The sequence below is a fragment of the Ptychodera flava genome, unplaced genomic scaffold (genome assembly GCF_041260155.1).
Source record: "Ptychodera flava strain L36383 unplaced genomic scaffold, AS_Pfla_20210202 Scaffold_33__1_contigs__length_2856901_pilon, whole genome shotgun sequence".
Taxonomy (NCBI): domain Eukaryota; kingdom Metazoa; phylum Hemichordata; class Enteropneusta; family Ptychoderidae; genus Ptychodera; species Ptychodera flava.
In genome coordinates, this window is record NW_027248355.1 from 89,737 (window position 1) to 108,924 (window position 19,188).

General features: G+C 38.9%; 1 protein-coding gene across 1 annotated transcript; it reads right to left on the reverse strand.

The window, feature by feature from the left end:
- Positions 1 to 252: 252 nt before the first annotated feature.
- Positions 253 to 15,646, reverse strand: LOC139127615 (uncharacterized). The gene is made up of 11 exons (XM_070693530.1): positions 14,952 to 15,646; positions 13,696 to 13,844; positions 11,413 to 11,603; positions 9,552 to 9,706; positions 8,961 to 9,107; positions 7,657 to 7,784; positions 6,700 to 6,868; positions 6,213 to 6,361; positions 2,704 to 2,834; positions 1,844 to 1,970; positions 253 to 1,077 (listed from the first exon to the last, which is right to left on the reverse strand). Exons 1-11 carry the CDS (start codon positions 15,602 to 15,604, stop codon positions 857 to 859), a joined length of 2,220 nt encoding a protein of 739 aa, XP_070549631.1. The 5' UTR covers positions 15,605 to 15,646; the 3' UTR covers positions 253 to 856.
- Positions 15,647 to 19,188: the final 3,542 nt, after the last annotated feature.

Here is a 19,188-nt window from a genome sequence, read left to right on the forward strand (position 1 = left end):
TTCTAACTCACCTAGCGAAAACGCCTATCAAAACCGCTCGGCTGAATCACAACCTTCCTCCACCCCTACCCCTGGATTCAATATGTATGTGATAGCAAAACGTATCCATCGGTGATAGATTACCGATTATCAGGACTAGATTCACTTTGGAATTTGCGGACGATACGTAGGCCTAAAGCTGAACTAAGACTGGTAGCGTTTAAATGAACCGACACTGTTCCCATCCATTCAAAACACTACCGTCGAATATCACAAATTCTAATATGTGTTTATTCACAAATGTACCGACTTAATCACCATCTCTGATTTTTCTGTTCTCTCATTACATGTACTATCAAACGGCTGCAGTCAAAAAGTAAATTGATTTCCAGTCCTTTACAAATAAGTAAAGTTCGATGCATAGGTCAGCAATAGCCAAATTGTAATATCAATGCAATTACCAACGATGGTTATAAAAAGCGTAAAATATCAGAAGTTATCTCACTATTTACTTACAAAAATGAGAATCGTACAAGGTAAAAAAAACGAGATTACCCTGGCTGACTTCAAACAGCGTCTTGTTTGTTTTTTTTGCTTGTTGATTGGAGACCTGCCGGATTTAATTACACCATATTTGACAGGAATTAATCGCTCTAATTGGAATGTAAATTTTGATGAGTACTGATCGATACAGAAGGAAATCGTCAGTCGACACCTAGACGAGATCGCTTTTAAGATGGCCTCGAACAAAACGTCCGATTTCAAAGTCACGTGTCTCTAATTTTCAATGTCTAAAGTTGTAAAAATGCATCGGTAATAGTTCATCTACCGAAGTGTCATCAGACACTTCGGTAGAACACCAAGTATGAATACATAATCATGTAGCCCGGGTTCTCCTTGGGTCGGGGTCCGTACCATTGTACCAGCCATAGTAGGTAACATTGTTGACGCCCCCTACGGTGACTTGCTCTGTAATGTCTATCACCCAGGGATCAACCTGGCGGCCGTCGCACCAGCCGTCGCGTCCGTACAACCATGTGCCGTGTTCGTTTGGTTCAACGCCCGTGGGCACATTATTAGCACAGCCTAACGGAGTGCCTGAAAAAATTCATAAAAGAAAGTATCGTGTAAGCGCCTCTTGTTTCTCTGTGGTTGATTCACACTTATTGAAACTGCATTCTGATGTCACCATGGCAAATCAAACTAACATTTACCACAAACGGATCTGTTGGATGCTCTCTGGAAGTTTGGAATGCATCTGTGACATTATCAAAGAATAATTAACGGAAACATATTTCGAGTATTAATAAAATAAAATTGAAACGTTCGGGCATTTTCGAGTCACTTTCAGTACTGTGTAATGCAAATTCTACTTTCCTCTCATGACATTCCGAGCCCGAACAGCTACAATGCCCGCAGGTTTCATACCTCGGACTATGGGCGACCCATAGAATAGGGTCTGGTCAAAACGATGTAGTTTGTTGTAGTTTCTTGAATAAAGTTCTGAATGTGGATTAATTCGCTCGGCAATGACAGTTTACTTCTCATATATATGTCACGTTGCTTGACAAGTTGATGTATATACACCGGCATTTCATTCACACACATCACCTCGTACCGTATTGACAATCTGGTTATTACACATTAAAAACAATTATTTATTGTCTATGCTCATTTGGAGATTGACCTACGTAATTGTGTTTAATTTCTATGATCCCCATGGCGCACATGCTTGTCTGTCTGACCATGAAAGCCTTTAAACAGTCAAGGACTGGGCCAACACCTTTAATTGCACGGTGGACGATATTGGCGGACGAAATTTTAATTTGGAAAACGAGTGGTACAGGCCTATGTCATCACCTACCTGCAATGTCGAAACTCTTGGTGTTGGTATGGCTGCCATTGACAACAAAATGATGCGAGGTTGGACAGAATTCACCGCACCCATTCTCGTCGCTTCCGTGTCCCGTTATAACAGCAACGATGGCGACCTTTGACATATGTAAATCAATTGATATAAACAATACAATGCTGTCGATGTGATATTACAATCGGTAATCAGTTCCAACAATCACGACAAATAAAACTTTTTTCTTTTCTTATATTATCTTAATTGACAACAGGCGGTACAGTAGTAGTGTATATATGAGCTGCCCCATCAAACACGAGATTTATTGACTCATGACTGGGTCAAATACCGGTCCTGTTCAAAGATCCATTAGCTGTAACTTTGGTCATTTTTTAAATTTTGCTTGTTCTGTGTATCATCTGCAGTTTCTGGTTTGAATCCCTGAACCACGGAGCAATTCCTAATATTTAGCTCATAAATATACCCTATATGAGTATAATCTGCATTGTTATCGTTCAAATTTTGTTTTCAGGTCCGGACTACTAGAATACATTTATCAACGATAACAATGGTCATTTCACATATACAGGCTGTGTTTGCAAGCAAGAGACCAGGCATTGGTCATGATGATCGGATTATAGGAAAATTCAGTTGTTGATACATTGAAACAGAGTAGTGAAAAAATAGTCAAAAGTTACAGCCAATGTCCCTTTAAGTAGTTCTGTCATCTCCATGAGTTCATAATTTTGATTCTAAGACCAAATCTTTCACATACCAACGACCCCAGTTTCATAATTGTCTGCTCCATTATTATATATTAGACTACATGCAGTGATGTCACCATATTCGCAAGACCGATAAACTACGGTACATACCTTCTGGGTCTGGGCCGATACGGTAAATTTTATTGGCGAGTATTTGGCATTGTAGGACTTGTTGAATGTACCTCCGCGAAACAATGGCGTTATACTGTACGGCTGGATGTCACCATTGGTAGAACGAGAGTCTGTAATGTCGGGAAATTAGAAGCTTACAGTTGAGAACAAGAGATAGAGAATTGTTGAAATTTTGCTTAAAGCCCCAGTAATGCTAACTTTCGACGATTTTTTCATTATTGTTATTTTATAAATCAATAGCAACTTCTTATTCTACTCCCCGAAGAATGTTGAAACACCCACTATTTAGCTTGTCAACTTAGCGTCTATATGTGTAAAATGCATTTTTAATGTTTACATTTGAATTCTAGTCCGGACCAGAAGTCAGTTTTCAACAATAACAATGCACTTTACAACCATAGGGGCTGAGTTGACAAGCTGGATACTGTGTATATCAACATTCTTTGAAGAGAAAAACAAGGAATTATGGTACACATTCAAAATAAAAATGGTAAAATTATCATCCAAAGTTAGCATTACTGGGACTTTAAAGACATTTTAAGCGAAAGTTTATGTCGTTCACTTTCGAGGCGCATCATGAGAGAAAATGCCGAGAGAGTTTGACCGGTTGACCTCGCTGTTAATTTTATGCAGGAAATTACAATAACAATGCTTGGTCGAATGACGCAGTGCCTTGAGGGTGGGATCACCAGTGGTATATGGGGAGGAGTACCTTCCCGATGGTGATAAGTGGTGCAGATTACCGTCGCCTAGGTGACTGGCGTATACGCGTGCCAAAAGACACCTATGGTTGATTTCCTGTTGACCAGTCGGATGGCAGAGTTGCAAATACCTGGACTGAACCACAGTCCCTCCAGGGACCGTGACTGAACCATTTGGTTTTTTGTGGGTGTCGGTGGTACTTTGACAATATAAGTGACAATATAAGTAAAAATGCACATATATTGAGTTTATTGTCTTGTTTATGAGCGGCCAGTATTTCCAACAGCATAAATTATGTGCATTTGCCCTTGAAGGAATAAATAATTTTTCGAATATAAAAACATCGCGAATGTAACTACATTCCTTAAGCTCGACGTACACTTAAGTGCCCCAAAGAACCATGAAATCGCCCGACTTTCGATTGAAGAGATGAGTTTTGCCAAACCGCGTATACAGAAAAAGTAGCAGATGACTTTATTTTTAGAATCATAGACAGTATAGCGAGATGTAAAAAATGTGAAACAGGCTCCCCACCTAACTATCCTAAATGTTTTTGTGTCGAGTTTGTGTTTGATTCGTTTCGAAAATGTGTTCCTACATTCTTATCCGATTGTTTGTGTTAATGAAATGTTTGTTTCGCTTTGGATATTTGTAGAGAAGTTTGGATTAGTGTGTACGGTAATGTTTTGTTTGTGTGGGGAAAGCTTATGGCGAGACGCAGCCGGACCTATGTTGTTACAAAGTTGATAGAGTCGCCCTTTGACGCTTGCGTTTCGAAACCCGAGTGTGGTTTCTCATCAGTCGCAGTGTAGATTCTTTCCTTATTTTGTGTTTGTGAAAATTTATTTTAATGCATTTTAGTGGTCTTGCTTTCCGATTAGCGAGGCAAGTATATAAATTTTGGTCACGTTGTGAGTCCGTTTGGTGGTTCGGTTTGTTTGTTCTATATTTCTTTACTTCGGTAAATTTTGTTTTGACTGGTGTGTCTTTTAGATTTTTGCGGAGGTTTGTGAATTTTTAGGCAATAAGTACCACTGCGGGGTACGGATTTTATGTTTATTGGATCAAGATACTTACAAGTATCCTGGTTGATGTGCTTGTTCTCGTACATTTTAATTAATAGTTCATTTACTTTGTTTACTGTTTGTTCTGGCTTGTTGTGTATAATACTGAGTGTTACGTAATTGCCTTTCGCATTCGAGTTCGTAATCGTTTGTGTTGACAATAACGAAAAACCGACCCTTGTCGAAGGGTTATTTTCCCAAAATTTGTCCAATGTTTGCAAGCTGGTTTATCGCGATTCTTTTGGCACGCGACATTTTTGTTTCCTTGTTTGAAAGGGTATCTCTAGAAGTGCGAGTTTAGCAGCTTCAGATAGCTTTCAAGTTTTTGTTTTTTTGTTGTTCGTGGAGTCCAATTTGACTTTTCTTTGAATTGGTGTTGTTGCGATTGTTTGTGTCTCACCATGTAGCGTAGATACATTATACGACTTTATTGTTGAAATCCTGAGGTGGTTTATTCTGTTTGGTTTTGTTGGTGTCCGAATGAATTTTAAGGCTTTTGCCTAGTACTATTTTTCGGAGATTCATAGTTTGAGCGATGATAGGTTGTTGTTGAATTTCGATGATAGGTTGTTGTTGAATTTCATGTTGTTGTCGGCTTTTCTTTGGAAATAGCTGATTTATTTCCACGGCCATGTTTTCTGTTACGTTACTGTGATTGTTTATTTTGTATTTAATGTTGTGTTTCAGTTGTTTGTTATGTGTACGATTTTTGTTATTTCTTTTAAGTTTGTGTTGTGTGTTCTATGTCATCTTATCGTATTTTTTGGTAGTTCCCTTTTTGGAGTATTTGGTGGCCCTGAAAAGGGCCGCTTGGTATTGGTTTTTGTTAGCGCTTGGCGCGTTTGTTTTGGCGATAAGCCTAGCTTTTTATGCTTCTTTTCGCCGATTCGATGTGCTTGGTGAGTAGGTGTTTGCCGCCTTCTTGTCACTGTGTCGTGCTTACAATATGGACAGTCTGCATAGCCCTTGAATGTGGTCTCGATTTTGATCAAACTTACAATTTAGGAGTATATATCAAAACTGATAAATGATTTATGTGATTACTGTAGCTATAGATAGGCTACATTCAGGACGGGCAGCGACGGGCAGTAATAGTAGGCAAAACAGGTGGTTTTCACCGTGGGCAGAACTCGGTGCAATGATACTGAACATTAATAGTAAGCCTGTCACCTTGAAGGTAATGCTGTAGGTGAAACAAGGACACACGATGGTACAAACAACACCACAAGTGAAACGTACACACAGAAATACACGCGTTCCTACGTTGTGCCCACCCGAGCCACGCGATTAAAATATGACTGATACTGCTGGATAGTGTTAATTGGGTCGGTAAACAGTCAATTAATAGTTTAATTGACTACCTCGGTGATTGGCAGGTCGTGTCCAACGACGCATATGCAAAGCAGGCCAAAAGACAAAAGCCCCCAAAGTTATTGACAGCTGGCCAGGGGTCACCATGAATACGTAATGAAGCTTCACTACGCAGAAACTGCGTAGTCAAGCCCTTCTTAACCGGTCAAACTCTCTCGGCATTTTCCGGCATGACTGCTTTAAGGTTACTGTGTTAACTGATATCAGTTCTGAAACAACGAATTCAACGATTCTAAAATGGAAAGAAGTACTCAAAATTCTAGTATGTCTAAGTGCATGTAAATAATGGCAAAATTAAGACCCTTGCTATTTATTTTTTCCATTTCACATTCGTGAGAAGTTTAAGATTACCTTTGTCACTCATTTTTCCAGACATGCGCAGATTGAGAGCTGGTTTCCAGGCTTTCGCCCAGGGCACGGTTTTCATGGTGAAGTTGCAAGTGTCCGACGTGAAGAGTGGCAGTAATGGGGTGATGTCAGTGAGCCAACGACCGATACGTCTGAGAAGAAAAACAATATACGAATTGAAATCAGGATATAAATATATAAGGTACTTCGTAGATTAGGTTTGTTGCGTGTGTGTTGAGTGATGTCATTTTTCATCCGCGACATAGATGAATCGCCGATTCGAAAATTAACAAAACTGCTAGTGTGAACATTGACCGCACTGATGGGTAAACAAGACGATTTTTGACACAGGCCGTCGTCGTACAACTAAGAGTTTCTTTCTAACCAATTGAAAGCTTCTTGAAACGTGGAATGATGTGTTAGGTGCGGACATTGGACGATTAGAAGTACTGGATGGTACTTTTAGCCAATCAATATCTCTGTACCATACCTTCTGAATGGTGTTATCCATCTTCCAAGTTCCATACCACACAGCGGTGACGTCTCATCACAGCAGACGTAGAGTTGTACAGTGTGGTCCCATGGTGGGCATGTCTCATCACGTGACCCCGGACAAGACAGAGCCGCGTCGAGCTCGACAAGGGAATATTTCATCATTTCTGGAAAAGTGCAAAATTGTACACGAACTTTGACACTTTCAAAGAGATCAGATGAAAATGAGACAAAAGGCATGCATAAAGAACTCCGATCGTATCTTCTATTTATAATGAGGGCGCTAGTCAGAGGAATCAAGTGTAGAGTTAGCTACGGAAGTCACATTTTAAAAACCTTTCACTTGATTGTTTTGAGCCAACTAGTCTTCTAAAAATGTTTGAGACAAAAAATCATTCTGTGACAAATTTAACCAAAATGTCTTTATTCTACAACTTTTTGAACAGTCTTTCGACAATATGTAAATATATGCAATGGTTATCTCGCAAAGCAAAACTAAGAAGAAAGATTTAAAAAGTTTGCGTCAAAGGATTACTGAGCAGTTGTAAAAAGAACAAGTATGTCATCCTACAAGTCGCCATTGTATTTTTTGTACAACAGCCGAATAGTGAGGTTCTTATCCACTCCAAAACATTCACCAGGACTCGCATCGTGACTGTGAATGTGTCATTCCTAGTGTGTCAAGTACACACTAATCCCCGTGAAGGTTATGTAGCAAAACTTCCAATTTTCAGAGGGGAAATTGTCACGTGTTAAAATGTTTGAGAAACGGGAGGAGAAGTCACAGTGGACGTACGTACAAGCACAAATACACATGGCGACTCAGCGTGACGACTGTATTGAATTGTAAAACAACGCTGGGTTTGAAAGCTAATCTTGAAAGCTGACTTAAAAAGCCTAGCTGAAGCAGCGTGACTCTGTTACATGTGAGTCCACATTGACATAATATTCCTACCTTTAAACTTTGGTAGTTTTGTTGTGGCGACCACGCCTTCTTCTCCCTGCATGATAGTGAAGTTAAAGACGCTAACAACCAGGGCTTCCTTCGACAAATTACGATACACTTCACTCTTGAAGTTGAACCTAAGAATAAAACGTGGAATAAGCTAAATAATGACGACAAATTATAATCTTTGTATTTCATAGTCATACATGCAAAAATATCAAAAACAATGTTCGCTGAAAACAAATAGTGTCAATGACACTGTACTCCCATTTTATGTGTCTTGTAAGTAAATATTTACTAGATGTGCAAAAGCAGAAGTAATAGAAGTGTCTGACAGCTTTTTTTGAATAGGAATATACACGATTTGGCAGAGCGGTTTTGACTGTGGTGTCGTCGCTTGTCACTTCTGGGTGGCGTACGTTGTGAGTTCCAATCCGATCGAAAATCTGCTGTATTCATCAGCTAAACCGAGCCATCGCTTAGAAGGGGCATAATGCGTATGGTGTAAGCTGTTCAACCTACGTTCATGTAATCAGATCAACCATCTCCGTCGATGACAGTGTGTTTCGGACTAAGCCATTGCGATGAAAAGGGTATGGAAAAAAGTATAGACAGCCTGAAATACATTTCTTGTGAATATAAGCTTTGTACAAAGTGCCCATTCTGCTCTCTTCTGGATGCATAAGTTTCAATTTTAAAAGTCAGTGTAAACATGCTGTTACAATAACAAGGCGGTGAAGTCAGCGATTTGCTTTAAATTAAATTTATTAAAGCCCGAATAGCATTATTGTCATGATTTTATTTTCAAACCAAAGTTGGTTCGTGTAAATGTGCTAGTTGAAGGACACGTATATTATTATTATTTATTATCATAGAAGTTTCACTGCTCACTCACTGATTTGGCCCATGCCTAAGTGTTTTAACAGGTACAATAATAAACAGTTGCTGCACTCATAAAATGGCGCCCCACGGAAAAGTACAAAAAATGCAGTATTTCCTGCACATACATATCATGATCATAAAAGAAACAAGCATGATGCCATTTACCTGAATGCACAACACACGATGGCCTACATTTTGTTGCTGTAGTCTTTGTTTTCTCTGTCACGTGATTAGTTTTTGAAAATGGCGGGAAATCTAGAATGATGTTAAAATGTTTGAATTTCCATGCCAATTTTGACTTGTATACTTTTCAGTTTTTATGGGCCTTATTCAAGAAAAATCTTTGTAAACTTTGAGATCGGTTTCTTACACATTCGCAGCTATTGGGACTTTAAAACTAATAAGTAAGTCTAGGGTAAAGAAGTACCTACCATTGTGCCTGCCAAGTAAGAAATTGAAAGGATGGATAGAGTAGCCAGCCCATCTCTGATAGTTGACCCTCTCCATCGATGCCGAAGAAAAAGTTATCGGACGGTGTGGTCTGGAAAGTTGCCGTTACTTTTTGCTTTGACTGTAATCTAGAAACAATGGACGAGTAAAACCAAATAAGCAACCTGTAAGGCGGTGCTTGCGACGAAGTGCTGGCATTTTGTCTTTACTGATATGCAAACTAGCTAAAATGTACAAAATTGTATCAAATTTGTTGTCGCAATAGGGTTTACAACTCGGCGTACTTTACTTATTGCTTTTGAAGGTAGTTTTGAATGGATAGCGACAATTCTGCTACATGACTTACGAGACCTGTGGATCAATTTTTGCACTCTCACAGCACATAGGGATGGTACAAACCACTTTACATTTCACTCAGAAAATCTCCTGGAAGCTTTTATTAATCTCTAATAAATCAAATTTATGCTGTAATTTGGCACGAGATCACAATTTCTTCATAACAATGTACAACCATACTGTAGTCGTCAACTTGCTTTGATCTCGTCTGGTAATAATTTCACCCGCTCTGTTACCTTTGAATGACGTCACCGTCGAATGGCATCATGGTAGCCGGTATACCGAGTCTGATGTTGCATTCGTCGTCATGGCAATTCATATCTTGGATGGAATCACCAGGTGATGCGTAGTAGATAACACCAAGGGCTCCAGATTGCTGCATGTTGGACACCTGGCAAAGCACGTGACAAATTTAGCCGTTAAGGTCGCAATGCAAATCCATATTTACTATCTGTAATATTCTGTTTGTCTATATTGTGAAACAAAGCGTACCATAACGCCGTATACGGCGTTATCGACTCTTATGTAGACTTGAAACACACTTCTGTGTCAGTATTCACCCCTATAGAGGTGGTCACCTGATTGTATGGTCACTTTTAAGCTGTCCCGGAAGAAATTACACTCTACAGGTCATCTATAGAACACTTTTCTCTCGTATGTGGTCCCGGTGGTGGCAGTCCCCGGGTTGGTGGGTACCCATGCGCGTTACCAAATTCACGGAAAAGGGGGTGTTTTTCTTCAGTCATCTCGGAGATTCTAGGTCCGTGAAATCGAGAAAAAGGGGTACTTTTTCAGAGTAACCTCCGAGATTAGGGGTAGTCCTTTCATAATCTCCCTAGGACACTAAATCTGGTCTAGTCTCACTCACAAAGAAAATGAAAAACAGTACCGTACGTTTGTACTTATACATGTACATATGACGTATACATATGATTGTGTATGAATGTGACTAAAATCAGGTGAGGACAAACATTTGTGATGTATGTACATGTATACAAAGTCAACCTCCAGGGTCAACCCTGGAAGTCAACATACTAACCTCCTAGATTTCGAAAATAAGGGTATGTTTTTTACAGCTAATTTCTCCCAGATTTGCCACAAATAGGGGGTGTTTTTCTCAGAAATATTCTAGGAAAGGGGGTACTTTTCAAACTTGGGTAACAAGCATGGGTACCCACCAACCCGGGGACTGCCACCGCCGGGTATGTGGTCAACGACCGCCTTGTAAACACTCTGATTTAGCAGAGGTACATGTGTGTTGTGGTGAACAATATAGACTCAGCTTACTGGCACGGAATATAGATACTGAAGTTTGCTTTCAAGTACTTTTTCTATTTTGTGAAATGAAGTTCTTCTTCTAATCGCGAAACGTCAAGCGTTGAAGATGCCAACATAATATATACATGCACGTCTGAGTTTACCAATGCCATTGTGAACAATCACCAGCCTAGAATTCATCTGACAAGAATGGAATGACAAATTGAGGAAAATGCGTTTGTGTTGTAAGGCGACTACTTTGTGTTTCGACAAAGTTTTGCGAGAAAAATGAAAAACCGGGATTTACAGAACAAAAGTGAAAATGTAATCAAATGATAAAGGTATAGGAATTATTGAAAGCAAAAGTTAAGGCAAATCGGGCAATCAGTATCTATATTCCATGCCATTAAGCCCAGTCAATATTGTTGTAAACCACTTTCAAGTTGAGGGTGATAGATCGCTGAGTATATTTTGACTGCTTTCCCACGTTTCTTTATGAATGTTCCAGAAATGTTATTATTTTTTGTTGAGAATTATGATATTCCGGTATTCTGATGCTTTGTTTGATTTCCATGTTCAGTGTACTACCTCAGCAAAACATAATACCACTCCCATGTCTATATACAGACAGGCCACCTCTTAATCTGGTGGTCTCGATTTCTTTGTCCAATTAGGAGACCACTACAGGCTTGAGTGTGTATGGCTATTACTGTCAGTTAGTCTGTCTGTATGTCTGTCTGTCTGTCTGTCTGTCTGCATTTGTGTGCCATGTATGTTGTCAATCAATAATTCGCATTGAATGAATTTTGATCATATTGGTGATGACGTTCTCAATCTCACCCCTTCAAAGAAGCTACACTGTCCATCACACTTCAGCAATGCTATCTTGTCCTTCACAGATCCGCTCTTTTGGCATCCATTACCGCCGATTTCAATCTCTGTGGATTTGTCTTGGAAGACAGACACCGGCGACGGTAACCAGTCATATCTTGCGTCCAATCGTTTCACGATAATTTGTGGATGAGACGAACCTATTAATAGTAAAGCAAAAAAAATACCGTCAAGGACACTATGTGCTCACATTCGGTTTGAATTGGTCCATTCGAGAAATATTTAAACCAGGAAAAACAAGAACCACAAAAGCAAATAAGTCTCCAACTTAGGTACTGGAGGTCATCTTTAGGAACATGCATATCAACTTCTATAGCAATGGGAGCAAATGTCAACAACAAAAAACAGAGAAGGCTTGATAAAAAGAAAAGGTGGGAGTGGGCAAAAAATGCACAAGGGATCTGGTAAAAAAGTAATGCTACATCATCAATCTTCTAGACCCTACCCCTCCTGAATATCAAATGTTCCACCCCTTGGTATTACATAAGACCAAATGACAGGAAGTACATTTACAACCTTGGAGATTTTTAATTAATGCCATGAGTGTTATCATTCTAATGTAAACAGCACTTAAGGTAGTTAAAGATAGTGAAATGCCTTCCACTGTTGGCGGTGATTACAACATCTGGAATTATCCTGATCCGAATTTCTCATCAGTTCTTGTATGTCTTACAAAGAAAAGTTGCAAAATTGGTCCAAAATGAAAAAAATCACCTAAGCTTTGTTTTCTGGATCAATTTTCCTACAAATTGATACCAAATATGACAACATTATGTTCACAGCCTTCAAAATTGTCTCACAACATATCCTGGGTTGGTGTAGGTCATTTAAGGTCACAAACTGAGAAAATTACCTAAAATAAACAAATTTTGGGGTTTCCCAACACTTTGAGCAGAAAATTTATCTAATAACATCTTTCGGGACTTTATACCAAATTACAAAGCTATCAAACAAGGGACTTCATACCAAATTACAAAGCTATCAAACAAGTAATTTTGAGATAAAGTTTTCTTGACCAAAAATGACAATATTGTCTTAAAAATACAAATTTTTATATTTCAGGACAATTTCCACATATCTAACTATTGTCATCTCTGTACGTCTGCGTACCAAATATGAAAGCTGTCTGTCCAGGGGTTTTAAAAAGGAAATACTGTTTAAGATTTTTTGACCAAAAATGACAAAATTGCTTAAAAATAGTAATTTTCCCAATTTGTCATAATTTCGACAAATTAGAAGAGTAACACCCTTGTGAAGAGACAACCCAAAATTTCAGAGCGATTGGGTTGGCGGTTTCAGAGAAGAAGAATTTTTACTGAAAATGAGAAAAATCACAAAAAAAATTCAGCAAAAATACAAAATTAAGGATATCTTCACAATATTCATAAAACTGTATAAGGTTCACCTAAGGTACTTGCACACAAATTTTCAAAGCAATCAAAAAAGCAGTTCTTGAGTTATTTATTCTTAACCATTTTCACATTTTGTAAGCTCATTTGCATAATTTTGGCAATGCAGACTTCATTTGAACAAAATCCCATCTATAGCCCAGGATGCATCCACACACCAAATATCAAGCTGAAACGTGCAGCGGTTTGCATGTTTTTGATGTTGACGGACATACTGTACGTACATACATACATACATACATACATACATACATACATACATACATACATACATACATACATACATACATACATACATACATACATACATACATACATACACACATACATACAGACGCCATCGACTTCAGCTTATACGATAAACTCACATTGGTATAACCAAATGTGAGCTAAAAACCTCGTTAACATCACCTCAGAGCCATTACCACAAACACGTCCATGCCTTTTATAATTGCAGAAAAAAGTGGCGTGACTTTTTGTAAGTGACATGTTATGGGCTTTGTTTTAGATAATATTGCCTCCGTCATTATGGATAATGGCTGTAAATTAGCGATAACATTTACGATAAATGAATTGAGGCGGGGGTCATATTTTAGAATTAATACTTTAAGGGAGTCAACTTTTACATTTCTTTTGTTTATTAAATTCCACCTCCCTGCAAATACTGAAGGCTCCGTAACACGAGGAGATATTGACACCAATGACATCGGAAATTATTCGTAACAATTAAGTTCAACGTGCAAAGAAGAACATCACCAAATACCACAGAAATCGCAGATCTAATGCATAAGTGGACAGACGATAGAGGGCGTGTGCTATTTACCATTGGACTCGAACAAAATCTGGTCATAACCACATCCATGGTCTTGACATGCGTAGTACTTGAGAACTGCCGGAATCCAGTTTCCAAGGTCAAAGGTTGAAGTCGTGACGTAATGGAGACGGCTCCGAAAATCTCGGACGTGTCGATAGCTTGAGGTGTAGAAAAGACGTTATTTGGAATAAAATTAAGATAAAAGTCGTCACATGGTAGAAGAGGTAAAGAAAATTGGTAAAAAGACACACATTTTGATGTAATTTCACTAAGGCATGAAAGCTTTTTGTGGTGAAATGGCGTGGGGGGAATCCAGTCCAGGAGTGTAAATTCTCGTGTGATTTGGATTCAGCGGCAACGAGACGAATCTTTAGAAGTTTTATCAAAAGCAAAAGTATTGCCATGTTTGGAGAGAGGCCTTTTCTGTGTGACAGACGCTAAATTATATTGAAACTTTGGCATCATCTTTGATCTGACTAATGTCAAACCAGCGTTACAATCAAACGATTTACTCTTCCTGTAGAATGGGAAAGATAGAGAAGCACGTGAATCATTGTAGGTGTATTATTTTGCGTCAAAATTTCCATTCTTGGAATTTTTTATAGATCATTATTCTCAATTGTAAATTTTTATATAAAGAGAAGTCTGACTGAAGGTCAAGCTCTTCGTCAATAAATGATATGCTCAAAGCATTGAAGGGATTTTAGGCCTGCCAGGAATATCCCCTCCCTGAAATAACACAGTATGAAATCCATTGTCCAAGAAAGCAAAGTGTTGATCTTGACTATATATTTCAATCCTACGTCTAATGACAGAATTGAGACCATACGCGACTCAAAATTTTAAAAACTGAAACTTTTGCGAACAATTTCAGGAAGGGATCTTTACAAAATACTACTTCGAAATCAAGAATGAAAAATCTTGGGTTACCGTGCATGATATTTTGTACTGATTTTGATTTGTTCAAATGATTTATTTGCGGTGTTTTTTCCAGCGTTGATAATGATGATGATGACGATCAAACTATCTAAGATTAATATAAATTTCGTTATCATCATCATCATCATCATCATCATCATCATCATCATCATCATCATCATCATCATCATCACTGCATCATAGTACTTTCACAGTTGACCTGCACAGTGAATAAATTACGTCTGGCTCCTTACGTCGATACTATATATGGATATATATGGATGAGTTCTATCGCCGCTGTTGCTGTAACTACCACCACTCCCACTGATATGCAAACCCCATATTACCTTATTTGCATATTCATCATCATGATCTTAGTGGCTTCATCTATTTGTTGTTTCATCCACTCGGCATCACGCTCAGCGTTTGCTGACGGAGACAAGAAAATATAGTGTGTGTTATTTGGACTGTTAGCGACGAATGAGCGCAAAGATTCATGGGATGTCCACATACACTCCACCAGCGCTGATCGATTATCGAAGACGTGGATCATCATTGGAGTACCTTCCTTCAGAACATCCGACGGGTATGTCAGTGCGCCATCTAGAGTCTGAACGGTAAAACCTTTTGCTTGTTGCCCGGGGTCAAAAGGATTTGTCGGTTCTTTGTCTGTTGACATTGACTGCAATGAAACTTTCCCGCGAGCGTGAAGGTTATCTTCTGCTTGACGGACTGTATAGCGATTGATTTTCCTTACACCGTCTCCATTAAACATCCTGTTTCCAAAATGTGTCGGCAACTCTTCTGACTGCGTCCCAATCACAATGTCCTCGATGGCGCCTGGAACTTTGACTTTGTTGACAGGATTCAAATCCTCGAACGGATCTTGCATCTTCAAGACATCGAACAGTGAGTCCGCCTCGGCGACCCATCTCTGGTTCTCGGCAGTGATCAGTATACACGACAACAGGAAAAGCTGTATTTTCCGCAACGTCGCCATTGTACTACCAGATAATGATCGTCAGCTGGTCACGGGATTTCTGGGTCAAAGGTTACCCAAACAAAGCTTACACGCTATTAGGCCAAGGAAAATAAAAAGATTGTTTCTCATCGTAGACATATTGCAAAAATGATGCGGTGAAGCGGGGTTTTTTATTCTTCTCAATTTTTTTTAATGTTCGACCAACAAGAACGCGCAAAAAACATGAAAACAACATAACATAGGAATGCACGCAGAGATAAATGCACAGCAGTGTTGCTTAAGCAATAACCCCCGCCGCAGGAGGGTATACACGAGATTTTGGTACAATGCGCGACATATAGCACGAGCCGATAGGCGAGTGCTATATGGAGCGAATTGTACCAAAATCGAGTGTATACCCGACTGCGAAGGGGGTTATTGCTATTATATTATATCAACTTGCGTGTATTTGTTGTCTTACTTGGGTATTTTCATCATTCTAAGCGCCAAATGCAGAAAACGGACGTCTGAGAGATCGAACGTCGGAAATTCTGCGCCCGAGACCGAGCATTTTTATAAGTTGGGATTCCGTACAGGCACACAGTATCCTACGATAAATACGCATTACGTCCATATCGACATTGCATTTTATTCGCATGCAACACGAACGATACTTTAAAAAAATACCTGCTGCACTCACACAGAAAATGGGTCAAGAGTTCAGATCAAAAGAAAAAAGTAACAATGTTATTCGTAAATTTACATAAGAACAATAGCCCTGGCTTTTTTGGCATACTGAAAATAGATTTATCTCATTCTGTACCGCACACCGTCGCGAGATTCAGTGGTGGCACAGTGAAGTTACAGGATCTATTTTTGATGAATAATTTGGACGTTAATTGTACCAGAAAACAAGCAGTTTTAAAATAATCCAGACTTGCGATGACTGCAACTGTGATGAACAGTTGTGCAGATTCTGAGTGTGTTGCCCGATGCAGGGAGAGCTGGACGCTGACACTGCTCGTTGCATTTGATGTCAAATATCGTCGCAGTCGCCAGGAGTCATCCCATTGTTATTTTGAACTTCTTGGTCTACATCGTTAGGACATCCCGATCTGTTATAGCCCAAACTTTGGTAAATAATATATGACATACCGTTACTGTGAGGAAGTGTCAATTTATTTGTGTATGAACGAATACTATCTTCATTTTAAAGAGCGGTACTGGGATATATCGCGTCTCGACTCCCGCAATATCAAGCAAAGTGCACGGTGCGCTGTCGCCCTAATATTTGTGTGCATCATACCCCAAACGTGCTGCTTCAGAGATGTCTTTCATCATCGATCCCAACTTATTTACACCAAGAGGTGAGTTACAGACCCACACTTTATCTGTGTATCAAAATTCGGTCTTCAGTCTTTGAAACAAAGTGGACTGTTTCGGTCTTTCTCGAGGGTCTATGGTTTAGATAGGTACGTTCAAATGCACCGACCGGGCAATTTTCGAAAATGCTGGTTTAGGGGCCCGTTTTAGCACTGCTATCAGTGCTAAAACAGTATTTTAGCATCGGTGGAATGAGCTCTCGTCCAATCAGAATGGCGCATGGTAGCATGATATAATATAATTTAGTATTTTTGTATCGCAAGAGTTTCTGTGGTTTGACTTTTAGTGCAGCAATGCAGAATTTTGACAGCTTAATATACCAGTTACATATGTGTACAGTCCTGAATGGAATGTTAGCGTCAGTTATTTTGTTTACAGCTCTGTTTTATACAGCACTGTGTTATGCACTATCGTCGCGTATTTTTGCGGGTTTTTCATTTTATTTCCTTATGAGCAGAAAAAAGTTCGAATTTTATTGGTCAACAAACACGACACTACGATAAACATAAACAATAACACAAACAACAACCAGATTACTACCTACCCCTCCCCCGGTCTTAGACTCTCTAAAGCCCCCCCCCCCCCCCCCCCCGACTCAGCACAATCACCTTGGCGGGTTTGAGAAGCTTTAAACCAACTCACTGAGCGAGGACAGCAGCCACTGTGTGTATAGTCAGCATGGGGCTAATCACAAACTTGACTTCCTCGCAACTTGGATTTCGTTTCTGTTTCACGAAATATTACAAAATTCACCCAAAACTCAGATGGACTCTTTGGATTTGGTCTTTCATATAAGAGCGACTTTTGGAAATGTTTCATGAGATTTTGACGTGCGACTTGTTGAGTTTTACAGACATGCAAATTGAAAATGTAAATGTGAAATCTCTGTCTGTCATACATATTTTCCATATTAACTTTGTCGTATATGTAGATAATTTTTCATACAGGCATTACCGTTGGACATTATAACCTAACCCTCATATAGTTTAAGGTAGCATGCACCTCGAAAATGAAAGACTAAAGCGATTGCTCAAACTTTCCTTAAGGAATCTTTCAACCATTCTCTTTCAAAATAAAGAATAAAATCCTGGGGTCATCCTGGAAATTTTGGTACTAGGGAAATAAATACCCAAGATTTAACGGATACATAAAATTCAAAATGGCTGCCATCCCTGTGTTAACTTTATGAAGAAAAGTAAAAATGTGCGAATTTCGAAAAATTAAGCCGGGAATAGGCTTTCTTAAAACCAGAGCTTTAAAAAAACCCACAAGTGGTAGATCAGAAAAGAATTGTAAAAGTTTGAGAGTTCCGAATGTCTGTCCCCGAGGTGTGTTCTGCTTAAAGGTTCCAAGACAAGAAATGGAACTCTTTATTCTAACAATTCTCTGGTGGTTAATAAGCTCAGAACCCCCGTAAATTATACATTTTCTAAAAGCCTTGATATAGGGGAACATTTTGGTAACCACACTAATACCATTGTGTACATAACTATCACGTGACAGGTAATTTGCATAATCTTTCAAAAATCGGTTTTCCCTATGTTTTGTCTCAATACTTCAAAATATCTGACTCAAACTTGCTGGAATGCAAGCTGTTACAACGCTCTTTAAAAGAATGTCTCAGATTTTTTATATCTTGCCTAGTTTTTTTGGGAGCACAATTTTAAAGAAATCAACTAGGGTTTAATCCACCGCTCTGGAAGTTTTTCTGGCATAAAATTGTTTAAGACGGTTTAAAAAAATTCTGAGACACACATTGGAAGATCCTTAGAACACCTTGCACTCAAACAAATTTCAGCCACATTTCTCAAAGCATTGAAACAAAACATAGGGAAAACCGATTTTTGAAAGGTTATGTAAATTACCTGTCATGTGATAGTTATGTAAACAATGGTGACACTGTGGTAACTAAATGTTCCCCTATATCTAGACTTTCCGAAAATATATAATTTACTGGGGTTCTGAGCTTATTTACCACTAGAGAATTGTTAGCTTAAAAAGGTCAATTTCTTGTCTTGGAACCTTAATAGGACATGAGGAGGAAAGTATGTTGTGCCAGATAATCGAAGGCTAGCATTCGCACATTCCTCCACCTATGGGACTGTGATTTGTGTGAAGGTTTGAAACATTTATTCAATTACAATGTACGGACAATAATTGTCACAGTTCACGATAAACTACAAAGACGATTGCGGAAACAATTGTGAAATTTCGTCACGTGCATTGAAAGAAGGAAATTA

Bases quoted from the DNA above. Each gene is read 5' to 3' on its own strand.
- LOC139127615 (XM_070693530.1), bottom strand. From the start codon at position 15,604: ATGGCGACGTTGCGGAAAATACAGCTTTTCCTGTTGTCGTGTATACTG. The intron at 9,707-11,412 runs GTGAGATTGAGA...GTGCTTTGCCAG, and splicing joins AGTGTAGCTTCTTTGAAGGG to GTGTCCAACATGCAGCAATC. The intron at 1,078-1,843 runs GTAGGTGATGAC...GAATTTTTTCAG, and splicing joins CAAGAGTTTCGACATTGCAG to GCACTCCGTTAGGCTGTGCT.